At 47.3% G+C, this 24814-nt stretch overlaps 10 protein-coding genes across 10 annotated transcripts; 4 read left to right on the forward strand and 6 right to left on the reverse strand.

Moving 5' to 3' along the window:
• Positions 1 to 168: 168 nt before the first annotated feature.
• Positions 169 to 1972, forward strand: FIESC28_10761 (uncharacterized protein; the record flags this gene model as incomplete). The annotated part of the gene is made up of 6 exons (XM_031164891.1): positions 169 to 223; positions 274 to 417; positions 466 to 510; positions 713 to 865; positions 919 to 1062; positions 1149 to 1972. 6 exons carry the CDS (start codon positions 169 to 171, stop codon positions 1970 to 1972), a joined length of 1365 nt encoding a protein of 454 aa, XP_031011059.1.
• Positions 1973 to 2391: 419 nt separating this feature from the next.
• Positions 2392 to 4104, reverse strand: FIESC28_10762 (uncharacterized protein; the record flags this gene model as incomplete). The annotated part of the gene is made up of 1 exon (XM_031164892.1): positions 2392 to 4104. The coding sequence occupies one exon, from the start codon at positions 4102 to 4104 to the stop codon at positions 2392 to 2394; it is 1713 nt and encodes a 570-aa protein (XP_031011060.1).
• Positions 4105 to 4356: 252 nt separating this feature from the next.
• FIESC28_10763 (uncharacterized protein) lies at positions 4357 to 5319 on the reverse strand (the record flags this gene model as incomplete). Its single annotated transcript, XM_031164893.1, has 1 exon — positions 4357 to 5319. One exon carries the CDS (start codon positions 5317 to 5319, stop codon positions 4357 to 4359), a length of 963 nt encoding a protein of 320 aa, XP_031011061.1.
• A 346-nt stretch (positions 5320 to 5665) lies between these two features.
• FIESC28_10764 (uncharacterized protein) lies at positions 5666 to 6874 on the reverse strand (the record flags this gene model as incomplete). Its single annotated transcript, XM_031164894.1, has 2 exons — positions 5666 to 5679; positions 5755 to 6874. The coding sequence occupies 2 exons, from the start codon at positions 6872 to 6874 to the stop codon at positions 5666 to 5668; spliced, it is 1134 nt and encodes a 377-aa protein (XP_031011062.1).
• An 865-nt stretch (positions 6875 to 7739) lies between these two features.
• On the reverse strand, positions 7740 to 9192 carry FIESC28_10765 (uncharacterized protein; the record flags this gene model as incomplete). The annotated part of the gene is made up of 3 exons (XM_031164895.1): positions 7740 to 8249; positions 8316 to 8573; positions 8632 to 9192. The coding sequence occupies 3 exons, from the start codon at positions 9190 to 9192 to the stop codon at positions 7740 to 7742; spliced, it is 1329 nt and encodes a 442-aa protein (XP_031011063.1).
• Positions 9193 to 10139: 947 nt separating this feature from the next.
• Positions 10140 to 10711, forward strand: FIESC28_10766 (uncharacterized protein; the record flags this gene model as incomplete). The annotated part of the gene is made up of 2 exons (XM_031164896.1): positions 10140 to 10201; positions 10246 to 10711. 2 exons carry the CDS (start codon positions 10140 to 10142, stop codon positions 10709 to 10711), a joined length of 528 nt encoding a protein of 175 aa, XP_031011064.1.
• Positions 10712 to 11077: 366 nt separating this feature from the next.
• On the reverse strand, positions 11078 to 12086 carry FIESC28_10767 (uncharacterized protein; the record flags this gene model as incomplete). The annotated part of the gene is made up of 2 exons (XM_031164897.1): positions 11078 to 11396; positions 11446 to 12086. The coding sequence occupies 2 exons, from the start codon at positions 12084 to 12086 to the stop codon at positions 11078 to 11080; spliced, it is 960 nt and encodes a 319-aa protein (XP_031011065.1).
• A 1465-nt stretch (positions 12087 to 13551) lies between these two features.
• FIESC28_10768 (uncharacterized protein) lies at positions 13552 to 16090 on the forward strand (the record flags this gene model as incomplete). The annotated part of the gene is made up of 4 exons (XM_031164898.1): positions 13552 to 13580; positions 13631 to 13777; positions 13829 to 14276; positions 14327 to 16090. 4 exons carry the CDS (start codon positions 13552 to 13554, stop codon positions 16088 to 16090), a joined length of 2388 nt encoding a protein of 795 aa, XP_031011066.1.
• A 193-nt stretch (positions 16091 to 16283) lies between these two features.
• On the reverse strand, positions 16284 to 19490 carry FIESC28_10769 (uncharacterized protein; the record flags this gene model as incomplete). The annotated part of the gene is made up of 8 exons (XM_031164899.1): positions 16284 to 16331; positions 16380 to 16469; positions 16521 to 16671; positions 16728 to 16913; positions 16960 to 18148; positions 18202 to 18401; positions 18610 to 19133; positions 19284 to 19490. The coding sequence occupies 8 exons, from the start codon at positions 19488 to 19490 to the stop codon at positions 16284 to 16286; spliced, it is 2595 nt and encodes an 864-aa protein (XP_031011067.1).
• A 463-nt stretch (positions 19491 to 19953) lies between these two features.
• On the forward strand, positions 19954 to 24124 carry FIESC28_10770 (uncharacterized protein; the record flags this gene model as incomplete). Its single annotated transcript, XM_031164900.1, has 9 exons — positions 19954 to 20214; positions 20264 to 20480; positions 20537 to 20956; positions 21019 to 21612; positions 21674 to 21785; positions 21837 to 22124; positions 22178 to 23441; positions 23883 to 24043; positions 24100 to 24124. The coding sequence occupies 9 exons, from the start codon at positions 19954 to 19956 to the stop codon at positions 24122 to 24124; spliced, it is 3342 nt and encodes a 1113-aa protein (XP_031011068.1).
• Between the last annotated feature and the right edge of the window lie 690 nt (positions 24125 to 24814).

Consider the following 24814-nt stretch of genomic DNA (forward strand, 5'->3'; position numbering starts at 1 on the left):
AATTATCATTTCACTTTTTACATTAGTCTCAGCTGTTATCTCTTTCAAATCGCTTTACCCTTCCCTACCTCCATCGACCCTTTTCTCCCCACTACTGCCTGAATCTGGCCAGGGTCCGGCAATCATCTGCCGGTTGTCTCTAGCCACACCAAGCGCAAACCTGTAGCCATGACTTCCGCTCCCGCTGCCGATAGCAGAAGAATTTTATGGGTGTCGTTCGATGGTAGCCAGCTTCTTTCTCATCTTCTGGACCCACTATCTAACTTGCACCAGGCACCCTAGCTGGTGGTTTCGCCAGTTCCCGCGAAACCGTTGTCTCGGTCCTACCCACTTTGATCTCCAAGGCCCACAACGTTATTCCGATTAACTTTAGTGGCGTCGGCTCTGACGATAGTTGGTACGATCTGTTTTGGGGAGGTTTGTTATTCTCTGTCGCCCCGTATGTTCCTCAGCTGACTGTTACAGGGGTTTGCGGTTGGGGAACAAGACGCAACGTCATCAGCGCTTACAGTGAGTGACGGAAATCTTTCATTGAGGCTCTGTTCCTGACCTTGTCATGCTAAGGAAGCATCTCTAAAATCTATCGCCCCGGCGATATAATTATCCTCTGCGGGTATTCTCGAGGTCAGTCCCGGAACAGCCACTTGTTCTGTCCCTTTACGCATATCCGAATCATTTCCTGAAAGAAAGACTGGCTAACGACTCTTTGCAGGGGCTTGGGCTGCTCGATACCTGTCGCTCATATTGAGTATTGTCGGTCTACCCGTACATGGCGACAATGAATTCTTCCACGCCTTGTACAGAGAGTGCAAAGAGAACCCTAATTTCGAATCGTTTATCACTCAAATACTCGTCGACTATGAACGTAAGTGTTGATCGAATCCATGCCCCACAAGCTTCAACGCTAACAGTTGATAGGACATACTGATGTCGAAGTCGAGGCCCAGTGTTGTTTTGACACTGTTGGTTCCCTGGGCCTTCCTCTCTTCGGACTAGCTAAGCCGTTAGCTTTCCTTCGTCGGGGAAAGAGCAAGGACAGTAGTGTCTCGACAGTTCCAAACAGTAAGTACACATGTCCTCCATGCACTTGATCATCACTACGTTATCTCCACAGTAATCATTTCTTATGCTAACAGCCGCTTGTACAGACGTCAAGTATTCCTTTCATGCCCTTTCACTACACGAGACGAGAGAACCTTTCAGTCCGACGTACATGACCGGAGAGAACGTCCATCAAGTCTTCTTCCTCGGTAACCATGGCGACTTGGGTTGGGTAGTTGTCGGGCAGGAAAGCTTTGTTCATGCTGCTCTCGCGTGGATGATTCAACAGCTTCACTCGCATTCGAAGATCGAATTCGATGACGACAAACTCAAACGATACTTTAACAGCTATCTCCCCGACCTGGTTCCAACATCTGACGGTTCAGGCGGCACTACGATTCCGTCGGCTCATTATGGGTGGGCAACCGGTCACTTTACGCGTACGAGCCCTGCGCTTCTAGCAATCATGGGGAAGAAGGTGCGCAAACCATACAAGCTTGCACTCGGTCGTCGTGCTCTCGAGGGAGGCCCGGATGGCAGCGAGAGTCCTCGTATCAGTGCCTGTGCAGCACATCACATCCCGGAGATCCAGATCCACATTGGCGCTCGCGAGTCCACAGAGGAAAATGTCGTACCAGGCTACACCCTCAAGGCCCCCATTAAAGGCCAACCGTACTGGGCGAGACGCGGCAGTTCCAACCGGTCACTACGATCGCGCAATCATAGCCGGGACTGCGTCCGTGTTCAGGAGCTCAACGAACCGAGCAGACTTGCTTCTTTGCCTGAGTCCGAGACAGCAAGTAGCCATGAGCAAGCCCATGACCACATGTACGAGGCAGCAGTTGGCCGTCTGGAGGCCTTACTTCTGGGACTACCAGCTGAACTTGTATCTGCTGAGCCCTGTTGCAAGGGACTCTCGGAGCGGAACTAACCAAACTGATTCTATCTTTACCTTCTTTACCTTCTTTTAAGTGTTGTTCAGGAGCAGGCACTTCAATTCAAACACAAAACAACACAATGGCATTCGGAGATTGATTTGACTTCTTTATGATCCTTGCGGAACCATTCAGGATTGATGAGTTATGGATTAAGATACATATTACGAAGCGTGGATATAGAAAAGGAACAGACTTATATATAGCGTTATTACAATCAACACATTTTTGCCTTTAACCTTTACGCATAACAGTCCTAATTCTTCAACGACCCGGGGAGATACGTTATGAAGGATTATCCGCAGCTTGACGTGAACGCGAACTCATGGTCACATTTCACGCACGCCTTCTGAAAACCCGACTGACTTATAGAGTTGACGGCCTTTCGCTTGTTCTTCAGAAGTTAAGCTCTACATTATGGGAGACGCCAGTTGTCACATTCAAATCTCGCCTCATCCACATTCCTCAGAAAGCTCGCATACCACTGAACAGTCTTTACATGCGCAACAGCACTAACCCTCTCATTAACAGTATGTATCCCCTCAATTGACAACGTCTCCGGATCCCAACCAGGCGAATATCGAAAAATATGGCGACTCAGATTCCAGTAATACTTTGTATCGGTATTCGCAGGCATAATACCGGGCGCCATAACAACATTCTTTCCGTAGAGAGAGCGCGTTGTGCTGGCGAGTACAGACCATGGGCTTTCTCCAGTGGAGTATGTTGGTGATATCGGTGCGGGCTCGAGAACACTGCCCATGAAACGAATGGTAACTGAAGATTCTTGTTCTGTCGAGTTATCGAAGGCGTGGAGCGTGAGATTATGACGTTTCGCTACCTCGCTGGTGATTTTGGTGAGCTTTTGACGAATGAGGGCGGATGTGTCGCCGATGTTGATGCGGTGATTTATCAACACGGTTGTTCGCTCGGGTAGCGCGTTGACTTTGACACCGCCGTGTATCACATCGACCGCCTGTGTCGTCGAGATCAGGTATCCAGCCATTCGATTCACCTTTGACACTAGCCGCGGAAACAACATCCGCCTAACACTCTCTAAGATACCAGTCTGCCCTTTCTTGGGGAGCAGATACTTCAGACCCATCATGAAACCAGGAGCATGCTCAGCACCGCACCATAAAAAGTCCAACAGCGGATTATCCTCATGAAGTTGAGGCGTATACGGCGCTTTCTCAATCATGGTGACTAACTCGGCAGCTATACCAGCACTGGTGTGTACTGGAGGCATAGAACTGTGACCGCCCTTGGCGCGCACGATAATCTCGACGTCTGCGTAGCCTTTTTCTGATACGCCTGGCACAGCGAAGTGTGTGCCCCAAAGAGGAAGAATGGGAGCTCCCTCATCAATGATGAGCGCGATACCGTTTTCGCCGTAACGGTCGAGGAGGAAGGATGCGAGGAATGACGCTCCATGGTGACCAGAGATCTCTTCATCGAAGCCGAATGAGAGAATGACTGTCCGTTTGGGCTTGAATCCTGCTTCCAGCAAAGCCTCCACAGCTTCCAGAGATCCAATGAGTGTGTTCTTGCAGTCCAACGCACCTCGACCCCAAATAGCGGAACCGTCAAATTCGCCACTGAAAGGCGCATGCTTCCACTGTGAGGTAGTAGTTTCAGGAACGGGTACAACGTCTTGATGCGCCATCAAAACCGTTGGCTTCAACGTTGGGTCACTGCCCATCCATGTGTACAACAGGCCATGAGTATTGACTTTCTCAAGCTTGAGTTTCTCATGGACAGTGGGGAAGGTCGTCTCGAGGTATCCTGCGAAGTCATCGAAGATGTTCCAACGAGGGTCTTGGTCGACTGGGCCCATGTCGTCGTATGCTACTGTTGGAATTTGAATGGCGCCTGCGAGCCGTTGGATGCTTCTTTCCCGAAAGCTATCTGAGCTTAGACTCTCGAGGATGTTGACGGTGAATTGATCCTGGGCTCTTTCGGTGGGTGCTTGGTGGCATAGCGAAGGTAAATTGGAGTTTAAGGCAGGGAGGACGACGGCGAGCACGGCGGCGATAAGACCCAAAGACCTCCATGGCCATCTTGACGACGCATCGCGACCAGTGTTTTGACGCGTAGTTGCTGTGTTTCGACCCTGTTTATCTGACATTGCGAGCGAGGGATTGCATAAAAATATTTAAAAGGCAAAGTGAGGGGTACCGTCTCGAAGAACGGTAGATAAAGTCTATGCTGATGTTTGCATGTGAGACAGGTGAGGCTGATGGCCGAAAGCATCCCTTGGCTGAACTTTAAAATTGCGTTACCCGTCAAACATCAAACTGACACAGAACGGGACAGCAAATAAGGATAATGTAGGGCTTCTTCTTACTAATCCGACTCTAGATAATTCTCATGAGACTTTTCACTGCGCAGCAGACCCAAGCTTCTCCTTTAGAATCATCTCCGTAAGCCTCCAACACTGCTCTCCCAGTTCCTCATCCAGTGCCTGTGAGGTAGGTTCAGTAACCTTCCTATCCGGAACAATATAACACCCATCAATTCCCTCCTCTCTGATCGCATCACTCGTCGCCGCAAACAAAATCGGCCGACAGCCCTGATCAACCGGATCTTTCATAAAGGGCCTGACCAGGGCAACACCAACCTTTCCCAAAGTCCCATAGGCATCAATGGCCTGCTCCTGCTGATCCGTCTTCACACCGCCGGGATGCGTTGCGTTGATCCATGGCGCTTGGCCGGGCTTCATGCCTAGTTCGCCTCGTTGCTTGCGACGGTGAAGCGCGCGGACGAGATGGATCTGCGCGAGCTTGGTGCGGTTGTAGAGGTAGGCTGGACCGATGTCTGTGTTGATTTCTTCCAGGTTGGCGAATTTGATAGAGCTTGGTGCTGCGCGATGCATGTCTGACGACTGAAGACAAAGTCTGCTATCAGGCGTAGCAACAAGCTTGGGCAAAAGCGTCATAGCCAAATGATGCTGCGCAAAGACATTGACCTGCATATGACTATCAATCCCATCCTTCGTCTCGCCATACGGCCCCACGCCCAATCCGGCGTTGAGGACAAGCGCATCAAGCCTCGTCAACTCGGACGCTAATTTCTTGGCGACTTGGTCCGTCTGGTGAAGATCTTCAAACTCGACCTGCACGAATTCAACGCGTGAGACATCGCCGAATTTCTTGAGGCCTTCGGCTGCTTCGTCGAGGTGGTGTTGCTTTTTGCCGAGGAGGTACAGCTTTTGGGGGTTGTGTTGGAGGATGTGGGCGGAGATGCCGTAGCCGATTCCTGCGCTGCCGCCTGTTACGACGAAGACTTTTCCGCTGAGGTCGGGAATGTCATTGTTTGGGTCGAAGGTGTTTCCGGTGAGCATTTTGATGGTATTGATATGTATTCTAGGTAAGAATGATGATAGGAAGAAGTTGAAAGATGCTGTTTCTCTTCCCCTTCCTTTCTTATATATTTGTGTTCATTGTAGGTGACATCATGACGTCAACATGTGCACCTTCTCACTGCAGACTTAGGTCTATGATGAATATATTCTTAATTGACCAGTAAATGATTAAACTTATAGTTGATTAGCTGCAGGACTGTTTATCCTTTTCTATTTTTAATGATCGCATTAGTAATAGACTTGGTATAAGTGACTGTAATATTCTTTTTTCTTTTTTCTTTTCTAAGTGTTAAACTATTATTAAATAAATAAGAATATTATCTTCTTACATCCATCGTGCTAAAAGTATTAATCCCAATACCCAACTTATCAAGCTGCACAGGCCTCCCCTAGCACTATGACCTGCGAACATACTCGCTGCAGTGTTATTACCCCACATCCAGGTCACAACTCCAGCTCCAGGCTCTTCGTCAATACTGCGCACCATCTTACACATGTTCTCCTGTCCATCACGCTTCTCTCTCAGAAATCTTCCTCGAGGTCCAGCGTCTTGCGCTTCTCGCTTGTGTTTGCTCGCAGAGGCATCGCTGACGTTGTAAAGCATCTGAAGCCATTGCAACTCCATATACGCTTCCTCGCCAGTGGTCATGTTGGTTGTCCAAACTCCCCCATCACCCCAGGCGTTGAAGATCATGAGCGACGGGTCTCGTGGGACTTGGAATGAGATGTTGGCTACTTTTTGGCCATTGGCGTACCAGATAGATTGATTCGGTGTCCAATCCAATCGGTGTTCAACCCAGTCGTTCCACTTGAGCGTATCGGGAAGTGAGGTGTTGCGTGTAGCTTCAGGATACAGTTCACCTCTGATGCTGTAGCCGGGATGGTTCGTGTAATGAATGCGATCGGTGCCTTCACGTGTGAGGATCTCTAGGTCGGCTTCTTGAACGTTCTTAATCTCCTCAGCGGGGACATAGGTGAACATAGCCATGCAAGCTCCAGCAGCACCTCTTATACGTCCCCGAAATCGGATTGACAAGAATTGAAACCGGTCAACCGAGTCAAATTCGGATGCTACCTGGAACTCTTTTTGACGGTTTGTGCGCATCGTTAGGTAGGTCTCAGAGTCTGGGTTTTTGTCGGGGTCGGTCCGTATGTATATGTTGTTGGCTGAATTGACCATAGGAAATCTCGCACCGTAGGCCAGTGCATCATGGCTTCTACGGTTGCTCCAGCTTTGAACTTTCCAAAAGTTCTTCCATTCCTTTTTCTTGAAGTACTTGCTTATAACGTCAGCATCAGCTGTGTCGTTCTCGCCAGCAATGGTAGCCGGAATGCCAGCATATTCAGCCAGATTTCTGAAGTCCCAGAACCGATGGGCTGTATAGTACTCGGGCTCCAGCCCATCCGTCAAGAAGCAGTCGCACTGGTCGGCTTCCCAGTCTTCGGGTTCTGTTTCAGCTGGGGAGGCATTATTACTTTGCGCATGTGTAATAGCAACAAGCGCCAATAAAGTGAATTTTCGTAAAGATGTCATGTTTTCTGGAAGTGAGATTGAGAATTACTCGATTGTACAATTGCGTTATTGATCAAGGGGCGAGATACCTTAAAAATAAATGAGAGCTGATCAAGGGGCCGCGTCTCGACTGAGGCCAACAATCGATAGTGCGTCGCTAACACCGAGCTGACATGCCTGAAGAGCTAGGATTATAGGTCACTTTCTACTACTTTGAGCCTAGTCGATTGGCGAAGGACCTGACCGCGCGCTGGATATTCTTTTACCAGTCAATTAATGTCACACGATGCGTTCTGCTGAGTGATTGAGACTCCCGAGATCTTGGCATTTCTGAACATTACTTAGTAGGCAATAGACTGCTGTTTACTTGTTCCTAGCTCAAATTCGGTGAAGCCTTGCTCCGAATGTCACTTGGTCACGTGGCTGATTGCCTGACAAGTGTCAAAATCTTCAAGACCCCGCCCAGTGACTCAAGACATTACATCCAACCTTGGTTACGTCGTACATGGTAGAACTCCCATACCAATTGACAACATAAAGTATTTGCTTAAGACCCTTAAAGGTCTAAAACTATTACCCATTTCCCCCTTACATTCTCTGTCCCATATAGGTATTCCAAGGATTATTACAAGTTCATCTCTAAAATTAGTAAAGTTATAATTCTTAATAAGTAGTAATTGCTGAATATTCTACTTTTATAGACTTATCCTATATATCTTAGAAGGATTCTTTTTATCTTTCTTTGATAACGTTTAATATTATAATGTAAAAATTGTATTGCTCTATTTGCTATCTATATTACCATTAAAAGAAACCTCAACTAAAATGATATCACGGCGCTACCAAAGGAGACTGTCGCACCGAAACACATCATTAAACCTGATCATTATTTGCACCAGTTCTCAACACGGACGTCTTTCAAGTCTGCCAGCAGAGAAAAGTCCATGTCGTGCTGCTTCATAGCCACCACAATAACATCAAAGGTCTCCAGGAACTCCTTGTTCCACTGGTGCTCAGCAAGACGCTGAACCTGAGGAACGGCCTCCTGCTTAACAAGGGTATCGGCCCATGTGAGGTCAACCTGAGCACCTGAAACAGCGAGGCTTCGCACCAGATCCAGACCAGGGGGATTGTCAAGCTGAGACTGACCAGGCTTGAAGCCCAGACCAACAACAAGGATACGTGACCGTGGCTTTGTGATGGGAAGGGAGGAGAGTAGGCGATGCGCAAGCTTGGCTGGGCGGTTATTCATAGCCGACGAGCAAGCCTCAAGGAGAGGGAATGAGCTATTGGAAAGGAGATAATAGGGGTTGACAGGGATACAATGACCACCAACACCAACACCAGGGGCATAAGGCATGTAGCCAAAGGGCTTGGTAGAGGCTGCAGAGCATACCTGTTTGGGTTTTTAAATGTCAGTTTTCAAGTCGTAAAGTTGAAAGTAACACATCTCAGAACATACCTCGTAAGGGTCAATACCGTGGGGGATACAGGCATCGGCCATCTCATTCGCATAAGCGATACAGACCATACGTTGGCAGTTTTCGTATAGCTTCATCATCTCGGCAACCTCAGGCTTAGAAACGGTAACAACATTGTCGAAGATGGTGGAGTAGATGCGGTTAATAGCCGCGAGGGAGCCAGGCAAGATATCATCGAGACCAGAGATAATCTTGGGGATTGACTTGACAGGAGGTTCGGTTCGGCCGGGGTCAACGCGCTGTGCCATGAGGGTTAGCCAAGTTCAATGTTAGGAAGGGGACCAATAAGTCACATACCTCTGGGGACATGCCAGCAAAGAGTCCGAGGCATTTGGCAATGGGGCCGACCAGCTCGCGAGTCATGCCAACAGCGACAGAGCTTTCAATAACGATAGTTGAGCCTCGACGGGCCACCTGGCAGACCATCTTCAAGGCATCGCGGAGGTATGAAGAGTCAATGGTTTTGTTGGGTCTCAGGAGAGTAGGCACTGAAATGAGGAAGTGGGTAGCTGAGACGAGATCGCTCTGGGTACGGGAGAACTGGACCCTCATGTTTCCCTTGAACTCTTGGCGGAGGTCATTGATGCGTCTCTCTGAAACATCAAATCTGATGACCTGGTACTTGGATGAGAAGGAGCTGACGAGATGTGTTCCAACATAACCAACACCAACAACGGCTACAACGGGAATGTCTTCAGAGGTGATATCAGCTGTGGTCTTGAGGGTGAGATCTGTCTCCGAGGGAACGGAGCTCAGGGGAGGAGTGACAGGGTAGAAGGGGGATTCGGAGGGAGAATCAGAAGGTGTCAACATATCAGCGTAATCCTCCATGTTGGTGCTAGAAGTGATGCCAGGCATTTCGGAAAATCGTCGAAGGTGAGAAATTCAGTAAATAAACAAAACAAGCTTGATTAAGAGAAATTGCGATGTGATGTTCTACCGAATAGTTCAAACAAGAGCAGCCCATCTCCAACTTCTTATGTTTCCATGCTCAAAGGCCTGGACCCCCATTTTAGAAGGCTTCAGGCAGCCTCAATCCTCCTCACCAGACTCGATTGTCACATAATCCTCAGCCAGTCGGTTGGGCCGACCAGAAGGAGAGAAAACTCTGCTCGCTGAAACTTCAAGATCTGCTCCAGAGCACTCAGAGCTGAGACGCCACCGCAAAAAGATCGAATCATCTTGATTCAGTTTCCAGGCTCTACCGATGGTCCGAGTCCCCCTGCTCGTTGTCATGATGCTAAGTGTAATAGTCTGCGGTGTAAACGAATCTCGTTGACCCTCGCCTTTAGACACCAAGATTCTCCAAAGTGTTTTCTTTTTTTAATTGAGCACGTTCTTCGCTGGCTGGACTATGGATTTCAGCGGTCGACGAGCGGCTCGGAAAAGTCCGCGATGGACTGTTGTTGGTTGCAGATCAATCAAACGTGGCTGGGCTAACGCGAGAACCTGGAAATCTAATAGCAACAGGTCCAGCACTATTGATCAGCCAGCCCTAGACCAACGCAAGCTGAGGTGCACTATGAGCTATAGCGAAGTGACGTGGAGATTTCCCGGTTCGAGATTGTCGAAAAAGATTCAACCTTGTTCCCTGGATCTCCCCACACGCCGAGCCAACGAACAGTGTTTACTTGGAGTGTTAATCTGCATATCCACTGAAAGAAAATCGTGAGACCAGGGGTTAAATGCTGGATTAGAGTCTAGATCTGCGGGATGCTAGGGGTGCTTGAATGTGATCAAGCGTATCCGTGCTACAGCTTCCGAGGACCGTAACCACATTTGCCAGCTGCTTGTTACGTTCCCCCATGCCCAGACCCGCCAAGCTCTCCATGCCCGAGCATACACTGACGTACCCCACTCATGGAACGTTTTTCTCTCACAACGCCGTCGATGGACTCTAGGTGCGACCAGCAACGATCTACTTCTGTTCTGTGCTTGGAATACTCAGTGGTGGGAGCGGATTGTTGCCTTTTCTAACGTCCTTACTTGGTCGTTGAACGTTTTCGTCATTGCATCCATCGGCTGTATGATTGTTGCCTTCATGAGCCAACCCTGGTGGCTTATTATGTGTTTCGCTGGTGTCATGATTATTCCCCTGCTTTACTATATCGTCATGGCTACTTGGTTGCCCCGAAACCTTCGAGAGCGAGCCCAGTTCCTCCTGGGTCTTGCTATTTTTGTCTTCCTTGGGCCTTTCCTTAACATTGCTGTCATGATCTACGCTGTGATCAACATGGACAACTTCGGCTGGGGTAAGACTCGAAAGGTTGTAACTGATGACTCTGAGGAGGAAATGTCGCAACAAAAGGAGGGTGTTATCTCTGGCATCACCAGCTCGGGAGAGTCAAAGGAGAAGACTGCTGCAAAGGCTGTGTAATAAATGGAGTTTGGGATGCTTTGATCAACAGTACAAAGATAAAATAGACATCACATATTAAGAGTATTAGATAAACATAATTCATTGTAATACATATATGCCTGCTTCTCTTCTTCACCCATATTAATAACAGTAAAAAGCTTAGGTGGCTTCTCAATATGTGCAAGTTCTCACTGCAGACTCTTCTATGGTGAATCTGTTCTAAAACAACCAGTGAATTATCTGCTCTGTCTCATGTGCCGAGCTTTGTGAACCAAAATGTGATTGGCAATCAAGTCGTTTTCGTCCCTCAACCAATTATCTCCGTAGAAGTGATTGTACAGTGACTCTATCGTCTCACCAATCCACCGACCCTCCCCATCCTTCTCATACCATACTATCATTCCCCCTTCTTCGGCCATTCTCTGTCGAGACAGTCTGTGCATTTGTTTCACGGCCGTTCGTATCCCTCCTCTTATTCTCACCACTCAACGGTTGTCCTGTCTTTGTAGCGAGGGTATCATCCCGTCCATACAAGAACCACAGAAATGCGCCCGTCATAAGTGCGCCACCAACGATGTTTCCCAACGTGACTGGGATGATAGACATGTAGATGAACTTGCCGACACCGAAATTGGTTCCGTAGAACATACCGATTGGGCACAAGAAGAAATTGGCGATGGAATGCTGATAGCCGAGTGCGACGCTGAGAGATATGTCAGTAGTTGATCCTAATGGTTGGTCCTGGAACTTACAATGCCCAGATTGGTATCCAGATACCAACAATCTTGGAAAAATTGTCCTTGCTGCTCATTGAAAGGAAGACTGCCAACCCGACAAGCCAGTTGCATCCAATTCCCCTCGTAAAGCTGTATCCCCAACCAACATTGACTCTCATCTCAGCTTGCTTAACCGCATACGATGACATAGCGTCAGAACTCAGCGTATCACTCCACCAGGCCAAAACGCCAGCGAAAAACAAACACCCCGCCAGATTGAACACATAACTAACGATCCAATTCCTCAAAAGGTCATAAACGCTTGTTTTTCGTTGCAAAGTGGTATACGTCATAACCGTCATGTTGCTCGTCACCAATTCGACATTTGTTAAGATGACGAGGACGAAGCCGATGGGGAACGTGAATGCTGCGAGCAGGGTAATGAGAGATGGGTTTGCTTCGCGTTGTTGAGGTGCGCCGCCAGCGACGACAAGATCGAAGAGGGAGCCCAGCGAGATGAAAATTCCGCCGAAGAAAGATTTGACGATAAGATCTAGCCAGGGGAGTTTGGCTTTAGCGATACCGGCTTGGGTCATGAGTTTGCATGTTTCTGGTGGGGAGTGCGCGTCGACCTTTTCCATCGAGACATGGGGTTGGCGATCGTCTGTGTCGTACATTTTGTCGTGGTGGTTGGAAGACATTTTAATTTCAGTTCTTGGAAAATGGTTTACTGAAACCCGGGGCGGGTGGTTCATATATATTTACTACCAAAGGATGATGACGATTTGTTGATGACGGTAAACTCGCGTCGAGTTTCACTTTCTCCTCGGCATATCCGGCAGTTTTTTCAGGGATGAACATGAATCATAGAGATTGAATAAAGATTTTCTAGGCTATAATTCTGTTAGTTCGGTTATGACGCGGTTGCGACTTTGACGTCGTGATGATGTTATGGTGGGTAATTCGCAGAGAAGTGGACCTCAAACGAGATGTACTTATATTATTGACCGTTTAAGGTTACTGTAAATTCAATCACAGCAGTATTATTTTATTCTTTTTTATTTCCGATTAACAGGATCTATATAGTTAAGAGCTAGTCGTTTAGACAGTTTACTATCAAGTGCATACATTAGTCCTAGATACTCAGCGCGATATTTGTTACTTGTAGCTGTAACTATATTCACTTTGTAATTTACAGCGAGGCAGCAACTATTAGCGGAATGTCCTTTCGCATTTTGATCTTAAGGGCTAGTTATATATGGACCTTGTCAGCTAAGACCTCGATCGCTGTGTTTATAACTCGGCTACAACTTATTGTATTGCAAGATATTCTTTCATACCTAAGGCCTTGCCCTCAGATATATTGGGGCAGCGATAAAGTCACGGGGGAACCGAGATACATCTCAGATCGCGAGGCAGTCAAGCTAAATATATCCCAATCAGCTTATTGCGGCGACTTGATATCCTCAGTTCCATTCTTATAACGAGACTGCATCTTATAGGGCCATATTGTTAACCAAGGCCGGTATATGGCCGAGATATCCACTCTTTAATATCTATCCAGATAGCGGCCAACTGTTTTCTGCCTTACTCAGCCTTTCCAAGCTGGTTCAGGTCCAGTGGGCTGTGCATTTCCCATCTTGTAACAAATCGTGTTAGGTTGGTGACTGTTGGTCTGACTGCATGTGACTACGCAAGCGCGCGACAAACGAAACAACTACGTGGCGGGGTATCACAGCCGGCCGTTGGCTAAGGCCCATGTCTATGTACTTAGCAGAGCCATAACCCATAAAAACATCTCATAGCAAGACAATTTTATTAACTGCAGCTGAAATGGCAACGAATCAACGCGGACTCCAGCGACGGCTGATGAGGAAATATAACATATTCTTCGATGGACCAATTGATTCTATCGCAAAGCCACAATGGCCAAACACTTGCAACACAATATTTAACCATATCCGGCAACTGGGCAAAACAGATTACTCACAATATCGCGAGAGCATATCGGCGGATTTCACGCGATCTCCTTGGAGGTCTCAAGTTCAAAGGCGCGCCAAGCGCATCACAGAGAAAGCCAAGCTGTGTATAGAAAGTAGGAGAAATGAAAGCGGTTGGCGATTGTCGCTAGAATCCGAAGTCATGGCCCGGTTTTCTGTAGAGATTACATGGTACGCATCTCAATCTTATCTGCATTCATGGGTTGTCACTGATTGACTAGCCGGAACTGTCGCGGTCGCCTTTGGCGATCTGAGCAGGAAGTTGTTGCGGCCACGCAGCCAGGTGATGATGAGATTAATTCTCTCAAGGCTCGGCAAAGCAGGCGTCAATCCTGTACGTGCAACGCGAACGGTCTTGCTGGAGAAATGTAAGTGTTCAATATTAATGAGCTCCAAGACAATTTTAATCAATTCTTTAGCCAGGAACAAGGCATCAGTCCATTGTTTGATGATAGGGCCGAAGAGGCTATCGTTTACTCGCCGGAATTACAAGCCGAGTTACCAACGCGTCAAGACCGTCCTGATCGCGTATATGGGCTTCGGGTTACCGAGAGGCTGTCCCGACTGTTGCAATCAGCGGGTACTGTCAGAAACAGTCCGTTTAGGGTTGATGGCGACCCTCTTGTTTTCCCGTTCCTTGTGATTGAAGCAAAATCGGAAAAGGGCAGTGATGCCTTTACCGACACTCAGGCTCAAACTGCTTTCGCTATCAGAGAAATGCTTTCTATACAACACCAGTTAGCCGAGGCTGCTGAAAAAGATGGAGAGTGGGACTCCGGCCCGCTCGTCTGGTTTTTGTCTTATAAAGGTGAGCAGTGGAGGGCATCTGCTGCATATATCCATACTACCAAGGGAAAGACGTCTTATGTGAGTGTCTCTATTTTGAACGTCAACACGTCATCTGACTGGTACCACAGCGCGTTGTTCGTCTTTGGAGTGGCGGCGTTGACTCACTCGATAACGCGCTGCAACTTCTTCTAATAGTCGATTATATGGCAGATTGGGCTCGAGATATTTATCGTGAAGGAATCACCCGCAGCCTGCAGAAGATTGCTCTCGCCGATACCCAAAGCTTAGCTCACGATACCGACATCTTCTCTCTTGTAGGAAACGTTAAGAACTGGGATTGTGGCACCCGCGAAATGAGTGTACTTGGGGTCAGCCAACCAACCGAGGACCCTCTCCAGAGTTTCGACTGCGAATACGCATATCTTAGAGATTCCAGATTTATAACTACGAAGATCGTTGGTCTCCTGATCACTGAAAGCAACGTTGATGAGTTCCTCGGTACCGCTGAGTCTAACAACGATTTGAAAAAGCTTATTGATTCGCTGTTCTTATGTATGGAGCAGCCTATTCGAGTCCAAGGGCACATGTTGGATGAACTGGAGTTTCTCTGGACAGAAACTGAGCGACGTTTCTTAGGACTGGCCCACCCAGACGAGATCTTCTATGTGGTTGTTACCTCGTCATTCTACCTAACCACTAACTGGGAACAGACAAGAGAATTGAACTATCTCGCTGTTTCAGAGGCTCTTGTCAAAGACCTTGCCAAGATAGGCGATGTAAAGATTCCTTCCCAACATATTGAACAGGCTCCTTTGGTCACCTCTCTCGCTGCATTCAGATGGCTGTTGCAAAGAACTGACAGATACAACCTCGCTGCTTGTCTATCAAGACTATGTGTGGTCACTGGAACTAGGTGTCTTGACGAAAGAGGGCATAGGAAATGGGCAGATCTTCCTACCGCAGCGGAAAGGTCTGGGTCGGTTGATGAAATCCCTTTGATCAAACTTTGTCCACGCCCTCACGCACGAGACTTCGTAACCGGCATCTACTTGAAGTACCAAGTTGGTAGAAACGAGCCATCATCATCAATTTTCAGACTATCCACGGCAATGGACATTGTGTCTAGGACAGAGCAGCCTCCCCTAAGTGCCAGACCCTCTATGGAGCCTGAGTGGCTATGGAGACAGTGCGCGGGCTCATCGTTTATACACACCCGGAATCAAACCCTGCTTCACGCTGTGTTGGATTCGATTCACCCTGGTTTCTCAACGCAAACGGTCTGTGTCTTTATACTAGACACAGTTGCCGTTGAGCGTGGGATAAGGCCAGACTCACTCCTCACGCCCCCAGAGTATCATGTTTCCGCCAAGCCCTACAATCCAAAGAATGCCTCCAGGCGGGGTTGGAATTTCCAATCCTTTGTCAAGCCCGGTGCAACTGAAGCTTTGATAGAATGCCTCCGTTTCTGGCGTATACACCTGGAAAATTGCCGCATCTCCGTCAGAGGTTTACCGATGAAAAAGTGGGAGATCTTGATGCTAGGTTGGAAAGTACCCTCCGTGACTAGCGATGAGTCTCAAGTTACACCAGCGAGGCCTTTCAGCAGACTACCATATCAAGTATCCCTCAAGGCGAGATTACTAGGTCAAAGCGTGGAGGAGGTGTTGGTCAACATGGTGCAAAGCGCTGTCGCTGCAGATGAGGGAGAATCGAGTACAGATCGTGGTCACAAAAGGCCTATAGGGGTTGTGGAAGAGATTGACCTGACTGAAGAAGCGGCCCACTCTTCTCAACAAGCTCTGCATCAACAATCTTGGATTAGGAAATACTCTACAGACTTCCTTCCCGATGAGGAGGTGGAGAATATGTTAAGAGCAGGAAAATTTACATAAGTGTACTCAGGTTGTTCTAGTGGCACCCCCAGAAGGTGGGTATAAAGATTGCTGTCAAGTTGTTTTAGATCAAGGGCCATGTGTTTCAGGTTGAAGTGTAATTCGTTACCGAGTAACATGATGTCTATAGCTAGGTAGGATTCTCCGTCAGCCCCTCTTGATTAAACCCCGGACGTAAAACTCGATTCGTTGATTATAGATCGGCTTTCCATTCATTCGGGTCAAGAGTAAACTTGAACCTCTATATCATTTTAGTAATGTCGTTAAGAATTTGGGGGCTTAATCTTACATCCAAGTTCGCATCAGACCCATTGTTGTCCTTGTCCTGCATCGATAGCTTGATAATTCGGGTTTTCTTCTCCTGGACTTTGACTATAGACTTTTTGGCGTTAGCTAGTATCAGCAATTAGGAGATCTCCATAAAGAATACCTGTTCTACAGATTCCTCTGTGATGTACTTGAAGACGGTCACTGGTCGCGTCTGTCCCATTCTCACAACTCGAGCGATAGCTTGTTCTTCAATCGTCGGGTTCCACTGCGGCTCGATGATGTGAACTTTATTTGCTTCCGTAAGGGTAAGGCTGACCGTCCATCAGTACGTTATCACTGGGAGCTGGCATCGTGACTACAGACTTACCCGACGGCTCCAGTGTTGATTGATATCAAGAGGACCTTGATAAGTGGATCCTGGCGGAATGTTGAGATCAGTGCTGTACGGCCGAGAAGCGGGTTTCGTCCATCGACTTGTACAGATCCAATGCCCTCGTCCGTAAGCATTGTCGCAAGAATATCCAATGTATCTCTCCAGCTAGAAAACACAACGCTATTCTCTGTCAGCAGAATTAGGACAATTGATCTTCCATGCCTACCTCTTCGAGTCTGCATCTAAGCACGACGACTTAATATTGTCGATTACAGCAGACAGTTTTGAAGATTGTGCTCTGGATCTATTACCGGACGATGCGAAGCCTACACCACTATTACAGGGCACTGGAGAATCTATGTCCATCATAGACACGGCGGGCGAAGGTGTATCCTGGGGCGATGATGCTGCGGATGGCGTCTTAGTGATTCCGTCGGATAAAATACGGCTGCAGAGAGGGCAGCTGTCAAGCGCATCAAGCAAGTCATCTTCCAGAAGGCTCTTAGTACAAAACTCGCAAGCTGGTTCTGAGGACAGACTTGTTGAAATGCTTCGTTTCGTCGTGGGGACGGTCAGATAATTTGACCAATTTTCAGTGGAAGCTCCGACTCCAATAGCTCCGTGGTTGCACACTCGTCGCAGCTTCATGATCGCCGAGAATAAGATGTTGGACTTTTTCGAAACCTCTTCCCTACCAGCCATTCTGTCAAACTCCTCACGGCACTCAAGGAGAATTCCCTTGAACATGGCTTTCTCAGCCTCTGTTGGCACCACTCCAATCGTGCGTATGTAGGTCTCTGGTAGGTCAAGCTTCGTTTGGGTTCTTCTGAGACAGCAGGCTTTCAGCAACGCTCTCAGATTCCAAGAAGGATCACGAAACTCAAGGTCCGTACTCGGCTCCTGTCTAAACGGTTTCACTATATACTCCTCAAAAACCTGGCTCTGGCAGAACGGCTCAAATTGAAGGAAGTTCAAGAGTGATCGCAGGTCATCAAGACTATTTTGTATAGGCGTTCCAGTAAGGCACCATCGCGTTTCCCTTTGAAGAGCGACGATCGCTTTGTGTATCCTGGTGGAAGGGTTACGTATGTGATGGGCTGTAATAATTGTTAGTAAAATTGCAGGCAGGCTTGGATGATTGGGGAGGTTGCCTTCATCGAGCACGATCCTTGACCAGCGAATAGAATCCAAGATCCTTTTGCCACTGCTATCCTTTTCGAGTGTGTGATATGTTGTCAAAACAATGTCACTGCGAAGAAGACGTTCTGCATTTCTGGCTCTCGCATGTCCATGGAAAACCTCTGTCTGGAAGGTGTTTAGTTGAAATCGCCTAAGCCTTGTTAGCTTGTCCACCCAGGTTGCATTTGTGGAATCTACTTGCTCATCAATTTCATTTCTCCAGACATCTAGAAGCTCTTTGACACGGTTAGGTAGACTTCTAGGCGATAGATTGGTTTTGACAACGTACGTCGAGAAGGTAGAACTACGAGTGTCAAGTTCGAGCTTTGGGCTTCATTATTCTCATTTCCATTTGAACCGCAGCTTGAGTAACGTTCCTTCAATCCTCTTGAGCAGAGAATCGCCGTTAACATAGTTAGTGTTTTGCCGAGGCCCATCACATCAGCGAGTATCCCGCCAAGACCTGGTGTGCCAGATTGAAAGACAAGACTATATTGAGGTCAGTACAGGCTGACACTTGGAACAAAGGATGCGGAACATTACCCTTGGTTGATAGATATGAACATCTTTTTGTTCACGTCATTGGCGATATCAGCGTTTTCTCGGCCTAGTATAAATTCCACTCCTCGAATTTGATGGCTAGAAAAGGTCCAGGTCAGCTCAAATCTAATTCGTAAAGCTTTCATGGCACAAATACTCTTTGAGTTTGGTCGCAAGCAAATATTTGTCGAAAGTTGGGTGCAGATAGCTCTGGCGCAATCCACCTGTATAAGCATCCTCAGACCAGTCTTCCATGTATTCCATGGCCCCGTCAACTGCCTGAGCTGTACCATATGTGTCGTCCTCAACAGGCGGACCCACAAGATGCCTCAGATCGGTTTTCTCGGCGTTGGAATAAAAGAATTGGGGATTGATATAAAGAACACCCGGTTCCAAAAATACTGGGTGTTGTAGGAATGACGATATATCGGACAGCGCTCGATCAACTTCACCCATGAGGTTTCTCGGGCCGTAGACATTGATTGTACCTTGGACTGTTAATTTGTTTGTTTTGCTTCTTTTTCGAGACAGGAAGCTGACGCCAACCACCGACAAAAAAGATACTTGGGGCACTTTGTTAGTAACGTAAGTCAGAATCAACCCTGTGTTCTCGTCAAGAAACGACCGTTGTCGTGTCTTAGAATTGGGGTCAGGTGCCAGATAGCATGCACCAGCATCGACCTGTACACCAAGCAAACAATACCGGTCCCATGGCTGCGCCTCTTTCGGAATTTGGGTGCTCGAGGTCAGCAACATATAGACCTCACAAATCTCCAAATCATCAGCGGTTATTCCAATTATGCGATAATAAATCTTAAATCAGCTACTCACTGTGCCGTAGCAAATTCTCTCGTCCACGGGCCCCGCGGTGGTTGTTTGTGACACGCCATCGTTTGCAGAGGGTACTGGGTCCACGTCCATGAATAAAGGCTCAGATCGGGACGCGTTCGAGCTGGAGGTTCCATATCCGAGACGTTTTGGCGTGTTTCCATCCTCGGTATCGTTCTCATAACAAAGCTGTCTCTTAGAAGGTCCCATTATCTTGCGTCTGGGAAGGCGATATCGCAATCGTAGGTTCCGGCGAGGAATGAACTTTTTGGGGGTATTCGATACGAGATTCAAATAGAGTGGCGAAATTCTTGTAGGCGGCGCTGAAAATAATCTCCATGCTGGTTTGCCCAACCAGGCTGTGCATGCACGAGATCCCTGACCCTGATGTCGATGGTCAGTTCTGACTGGTGTTCGAAGCTGCATGGCGCAAGCCTTTCTACCTTAGGCTAAAATTGATGCTGACGCAGACTGACGGGCACCGGACGCTGAAAATCATCTGATTCTCTCATTTCCTTTCTTTATGTCAATAACGGGTTTTGATCAACGTTACGAACGAACAAAGCAATCCTTCGCAGTGCCCAACGCATGCAGCGTCGACTATTAAATTTCGCAACTTGGCCAGTACAGTCTGACCTGAGCAGGATCCATCACTAAAGGCACCGACCAAAATATGGCCTCACCAGAGTCGCTCAGCTTGGAAAGGTCCATGAATCAGTTCCGACGTGAGCTTACCGATGACCAACAGAAAGAGATCAGCGGTGCGAACCGGAAATCCATCGATCATGAGATTCAAAAGATGCAGGCGAAACTTGGGCGTGAAAAAAACCTCTGTAGGTTGGGCAGAATCGAAAGGTTTCTCGACGCGATGAAACACATCGAGAAACTTGTAACAATATTCCTCAACGTGAGCGAAGCAGTGGCCTTTATCTGGGTAAGCTTATTTACTCACTACCAGTTCAATGTCAATAACCAGAATCAAGGGCCCAATCAAACTTGTTCTTATGGCGGCTTCGGCATGGACGGGTTGTATCAGAAAGCTTCTCGATGTTTATGAGGAGATCGCTGATTCACTTGACAATTTGACCTTCTTCCAAAACCTAATCAAAAGCGACACGAGACTCAGTGGGGTGTTGGAAGATTACTTCTCTGACATTCTTCTCTTTCATCACTCTATTTTGGACTTCTTCTCCCGGCCAGGTTTGTTCCATCTACTTCTTCTCCGATGCATGTATTAACTATGACAGATTGGAAAGGCAAATTCCAATGGGCCTGGGGTGACTTCCGGCGGAAGGTCAAGCCGACCATTGAAAGCCTGAAGAAGAAGCAAGAATTGCTGTCAGATACCAAGCTTCAACCGCATGCGATCCTCAAGGAGATACAAAACTCTGGTCTGTACGCCAAAGGTCAGTTCGAGCAGATCAACTCTGGCCTTGAGGGAATGATTCATTCCGAACAGACCAGAAGTCAGATCCTGCACGAGAAAGAAATTAAATCGTTTTTGGAAAGAAAGCTGAACGTTTCTTTACCACAAATAAAAGCTCAGCTACAGCTTCCAGATACACTTATCGGATCCTCTGGCAACTGGGTTTTATTTGATGATGCCTATAAATCTTGGGAAGCCAATACGTCACAGCAGGGCTCTGTACTGTTCTTGACCGGGTGCCCCGGGGCTGGTAAGTCTATAAATAGTTACTTTCGTGCGACGCTGCCTACTAAAGTCGTCCCCCATCTATAGGCAAGTCTACTCTAGCAAGAACAATAATTCATCAGTTGAAGCGAAAATCTCCTCAACAGTCCTTATCGCGGCCCTTGTTGACTTACTTCTTTTTCAAGCACAACGATGTGGATCGAAGATCGACTCGCTCCATGCTATGCCATATCATCACCCAGATAATCAACAGAGACGAAGCGATGATGAAGTTTGCCTACGATCAGTGCTCTTCCATGGACTACCTGGATGATTCCGTCCTCAAGGGTCTGGCCTTGGATTGCATTTTGTCACGAAGACAAAATATCATCGTAATTGACGGCCTGGATGAGGCCACGGATGGCGAGGCTGAACATGCTATCAAATGGTGTCTGGTAGAGCTCATTCGAACAGCCTCGTCGAGGGGCTGTTCTGTCCGACTTTTGCTCTGTGGACAGGAAGATGGGAAAATCGAGCCCCTTCTGTCGTCGTACCCACAGATCCGACTTCACGACGTAAATGACCATCATAAGGATATCGGGGAGTATTGCAAAGCTCAAGCCTCCATGCTTGGTCAGAGATTTCGTCTTACGGCCGATGACAAAAGAGCATTGATATTCAAGGTTACAAGAGCTTCAGCCGGTATGTTGGGCCAGGATCGACAATACATTCTAGAAGTATCTATATTGACCGTCAACGCTAGGAATGTTTCTGTACACGAAGGTTGTGTTGGCAAACCTAGCATCGATGGGCTCAAAAAAGGAGTACAAAGCCGAGTTAACAAGCGATCAATTTCCACGCAACTTAGATGAAGCGTAAGTACCTTCCTAGTTCCGCTATTCACAATTGCCTACTAAACCAGCTAGTTACGGGCGTATCGTCGAGCGTGTTATAAACGCTGCAGAGCCCTCTGCTCAGGCAAGTGCTAAGAAGATCCTTGGCTTGCTGGTGTCCTCTGAGAGGCCACTTCGATGGCGCGAAATACAGTCCAGATTTTGTATCAATGCGGATGAAGCATATTGCGACCCAGACGATCTCCGGGCAGATACTTGTAAGCAGCTCTGTAGCTCGCTAGTAAATGCTACGGATTGTGAGATTTTCCCTGGTGTCAAGTCAGAACAATTCATCACGATGATCCACGAGACGACAAGCAAGTATGATCAAACCATGGTTAATGGTAGTGGCTTACACTAACCTTGTTGTGCAGGTATCTTGTACGTATTGGTACGATCGACCTGTTCCAGGAACATATTGATATGTCGCTCTTTTGCTCCCGATATCTCTCTTCCAGGCCATTCACTACTACTGAGGATGGTTACATCGAAGAAGCCGTTCAGTCCGGCTACTTTGCCTTTTTGGACTACGCTGCCATGTACTATCAGTCACACCTGCAGAAAGCTGAACATTCTGAATTCGATATGGCATCAGCCCAAAGTTTTGCTCAGTCGATCGATGGGGCCAAAGACGCCCTATCAGATTTAGAGAAAGCATACAACAACATCATCTCAGGCGACATATCTCAGGAAAGTCCCTCCAACCAAACCAGTAAAACCCTTCATCTGGCCATACAAGATAAAGTACTTGCAATAAGGAACATCGTTGACACGCAACGAGATAAACTGTCTGAAGACGCGGATTTCCAAGACCTTGAAGGTCTGAAGAGACATAAGTGCCCCAGAATATCGTGCTCCAAGTTCTCTGTTGGATTTTCAAATCTAGGCGCCCTACAACTCCATCTCGATGGCCACGAGCGCTCTTTCCGATGTAATCACGAGAGGTGTTTTTTCCACATTGTTGGCTTTTCCTCAGAACGAGGATTGCAAAACCACATTCGTTCATCTCATAGCGATAACTCGCAATCTATCATTACATTCCCCACTAGCAGAAGGACTAGCAAATTGGACATTACCGATGCTTGCAGATCGGGAGATCTTCAGAAGGTGAAATTATTTCACTCCATAGGCGCTGGCCTTCTCGGCCATGATCCCCATATCTCGCCTCTGAGGGTTGCCTTGGAAGCTGGTCATGGCCACATCTGCAAATACCTCATTCACAACAGGGTCGATCCTTTTCAGGCACACAACAGAAAAACTTCCTATGAGGAGTCGCCCATCCACCTTGCCATCCACAGGAAGGACTTTGATATGTTGGAGCTTTTCCTACCTCATCGCACAAACGTTCCCGTTGCGACCGATCTTCTGAGTTGCGTGCAGGACATCCTGACAAACTACCCACCTGCGGTAGCCCTCTTGCTCAGGCTGTCTGGAATAGAAGAAATCTTGCGATACAAGGAGGCAATAAACTTAGTGATAGCAGACGAGTTAGCGACCTTGTTCGGCACCTGGGGGAAAGAAGCCAAATCCTTCCCAGGTGGTCTGAGTAGCTACCACCACTCTAACGATACCAAGCCCTTACACAAACATTTTTTCGAACTCTTTCCAAAACTTTACGATGAAAAAGGCACATTTTCGGTAAATCCCAACTGCCAAGAGTACGCAATCTATCAGCAAACCCTAAATCGACATGATCATTTGCTTCATAAGGCGTTCCTCGAAAAGCGATTTCCTTTAGCTGCATTCCTGATGGATATAGACTGTGAGAGCCTCTTACAGATACAGACTACCAGTGGCGACAGCCCGCTGCATAGTTTCATGCTCGGATATTGCGCAATACCTTGTAATGGGTGTGTGGTCGTGGTTAAGCGCCTTTTTGAACTCGATGGTAGAAGATCAACTGATGCTCCTAATCACAATGGAGACACACCAATACATGTGGCGATAAAAAGGAACATTCCGCTAGCGATGTTGCATACTATTTTAAAACACGCAGAGGACATAAATCGTAAAGATGGTTTCGGAAACAGTATCTTACATTATGTAAAAAGCGAGGAAAGTTTAAGCATCCTATTACAGCACAAAGACGTCGACCTCTTCAGCAGAAATGAGAAGGGTCGAACTTTCTTTGCGGAACTATGCAGGCGCGGCATCGACATTCATTCGAACAAGGAAATGCTTGAGTTGCTTTTCAACGCAGACTCAACGCTTGCGTGGACAGCTGACGAGTCTACAGAGAGGTTCGTGCCTCTTGATCATGCATTTGAACTGCACCCATCTCGGCGTTCATTTACAGTAAGATTCTTGTTGCAGCTTCCTGAAGTTGAGAAGCTTCTCCATGCATACATGAATACCGGAATGGATTGTTCAACAGTACGAGACTTTGCCGATACGAATGGCCTAAATAGAGTGTTGGAAGTAATGGACAGGATTGGGTTTGGGCTATCTCCCGGCCCGTAACTGGATGAATCAGCAGATTGATTGTATCTACCAAGCAACTACCTGTCAATTTACAATTGACTAAATGCTACAGCGCCTGGTTGCTATTGCTTGTTAAATTCAGTTTACCAGTCAGATATCATGTTACTATTAGCAATACCCGTCCACCATGCATATACGTTATACATCACTTAGCAAGATCCATCAGATATTTACTTACTTACAGGTTAGTCCAAATGCCGAAATTCCCCTCAGTTGAATAACACAATATCCGACACTCCAAACCCATTCCATATTGGATAGTTAACTAGCACGCTTTGTCACGATCAATTAGGCAGCCCCTTGTTAAGATCTATTCACAGTTGAACTTCATGTCTGTCTGTGGTTCGAGATCTCGGTAATCGCGTAATGAGATGTTAAGTTCATGACTCCATGCACTGCCATTAACCTTAACACTTCGAACTGATATAAGTTTTGCGGTTTACCGTTCAAGGCACAATGTCAGTGATCTATCCCTCTTCAACAAGCACGCCCTACTTGTGATCCTCGTTCCCGTGATCCTCGTTCCCGTA

This window comes from Fusarium coffeatum, assembly GCF_003316985.1.
Source record: "Fusarium coffeatum strain FIESC_28 chromosome Unknown BRIP53273_contig_330, whole genome shotgun sequence".
Classification (NCBI taxonomy): Eukaryota; Fungi; Ascomycota; class Sordariomycetes; order Hypocreales; family Nectriaceae; genus Fusarium; species Fusarium coffeatum.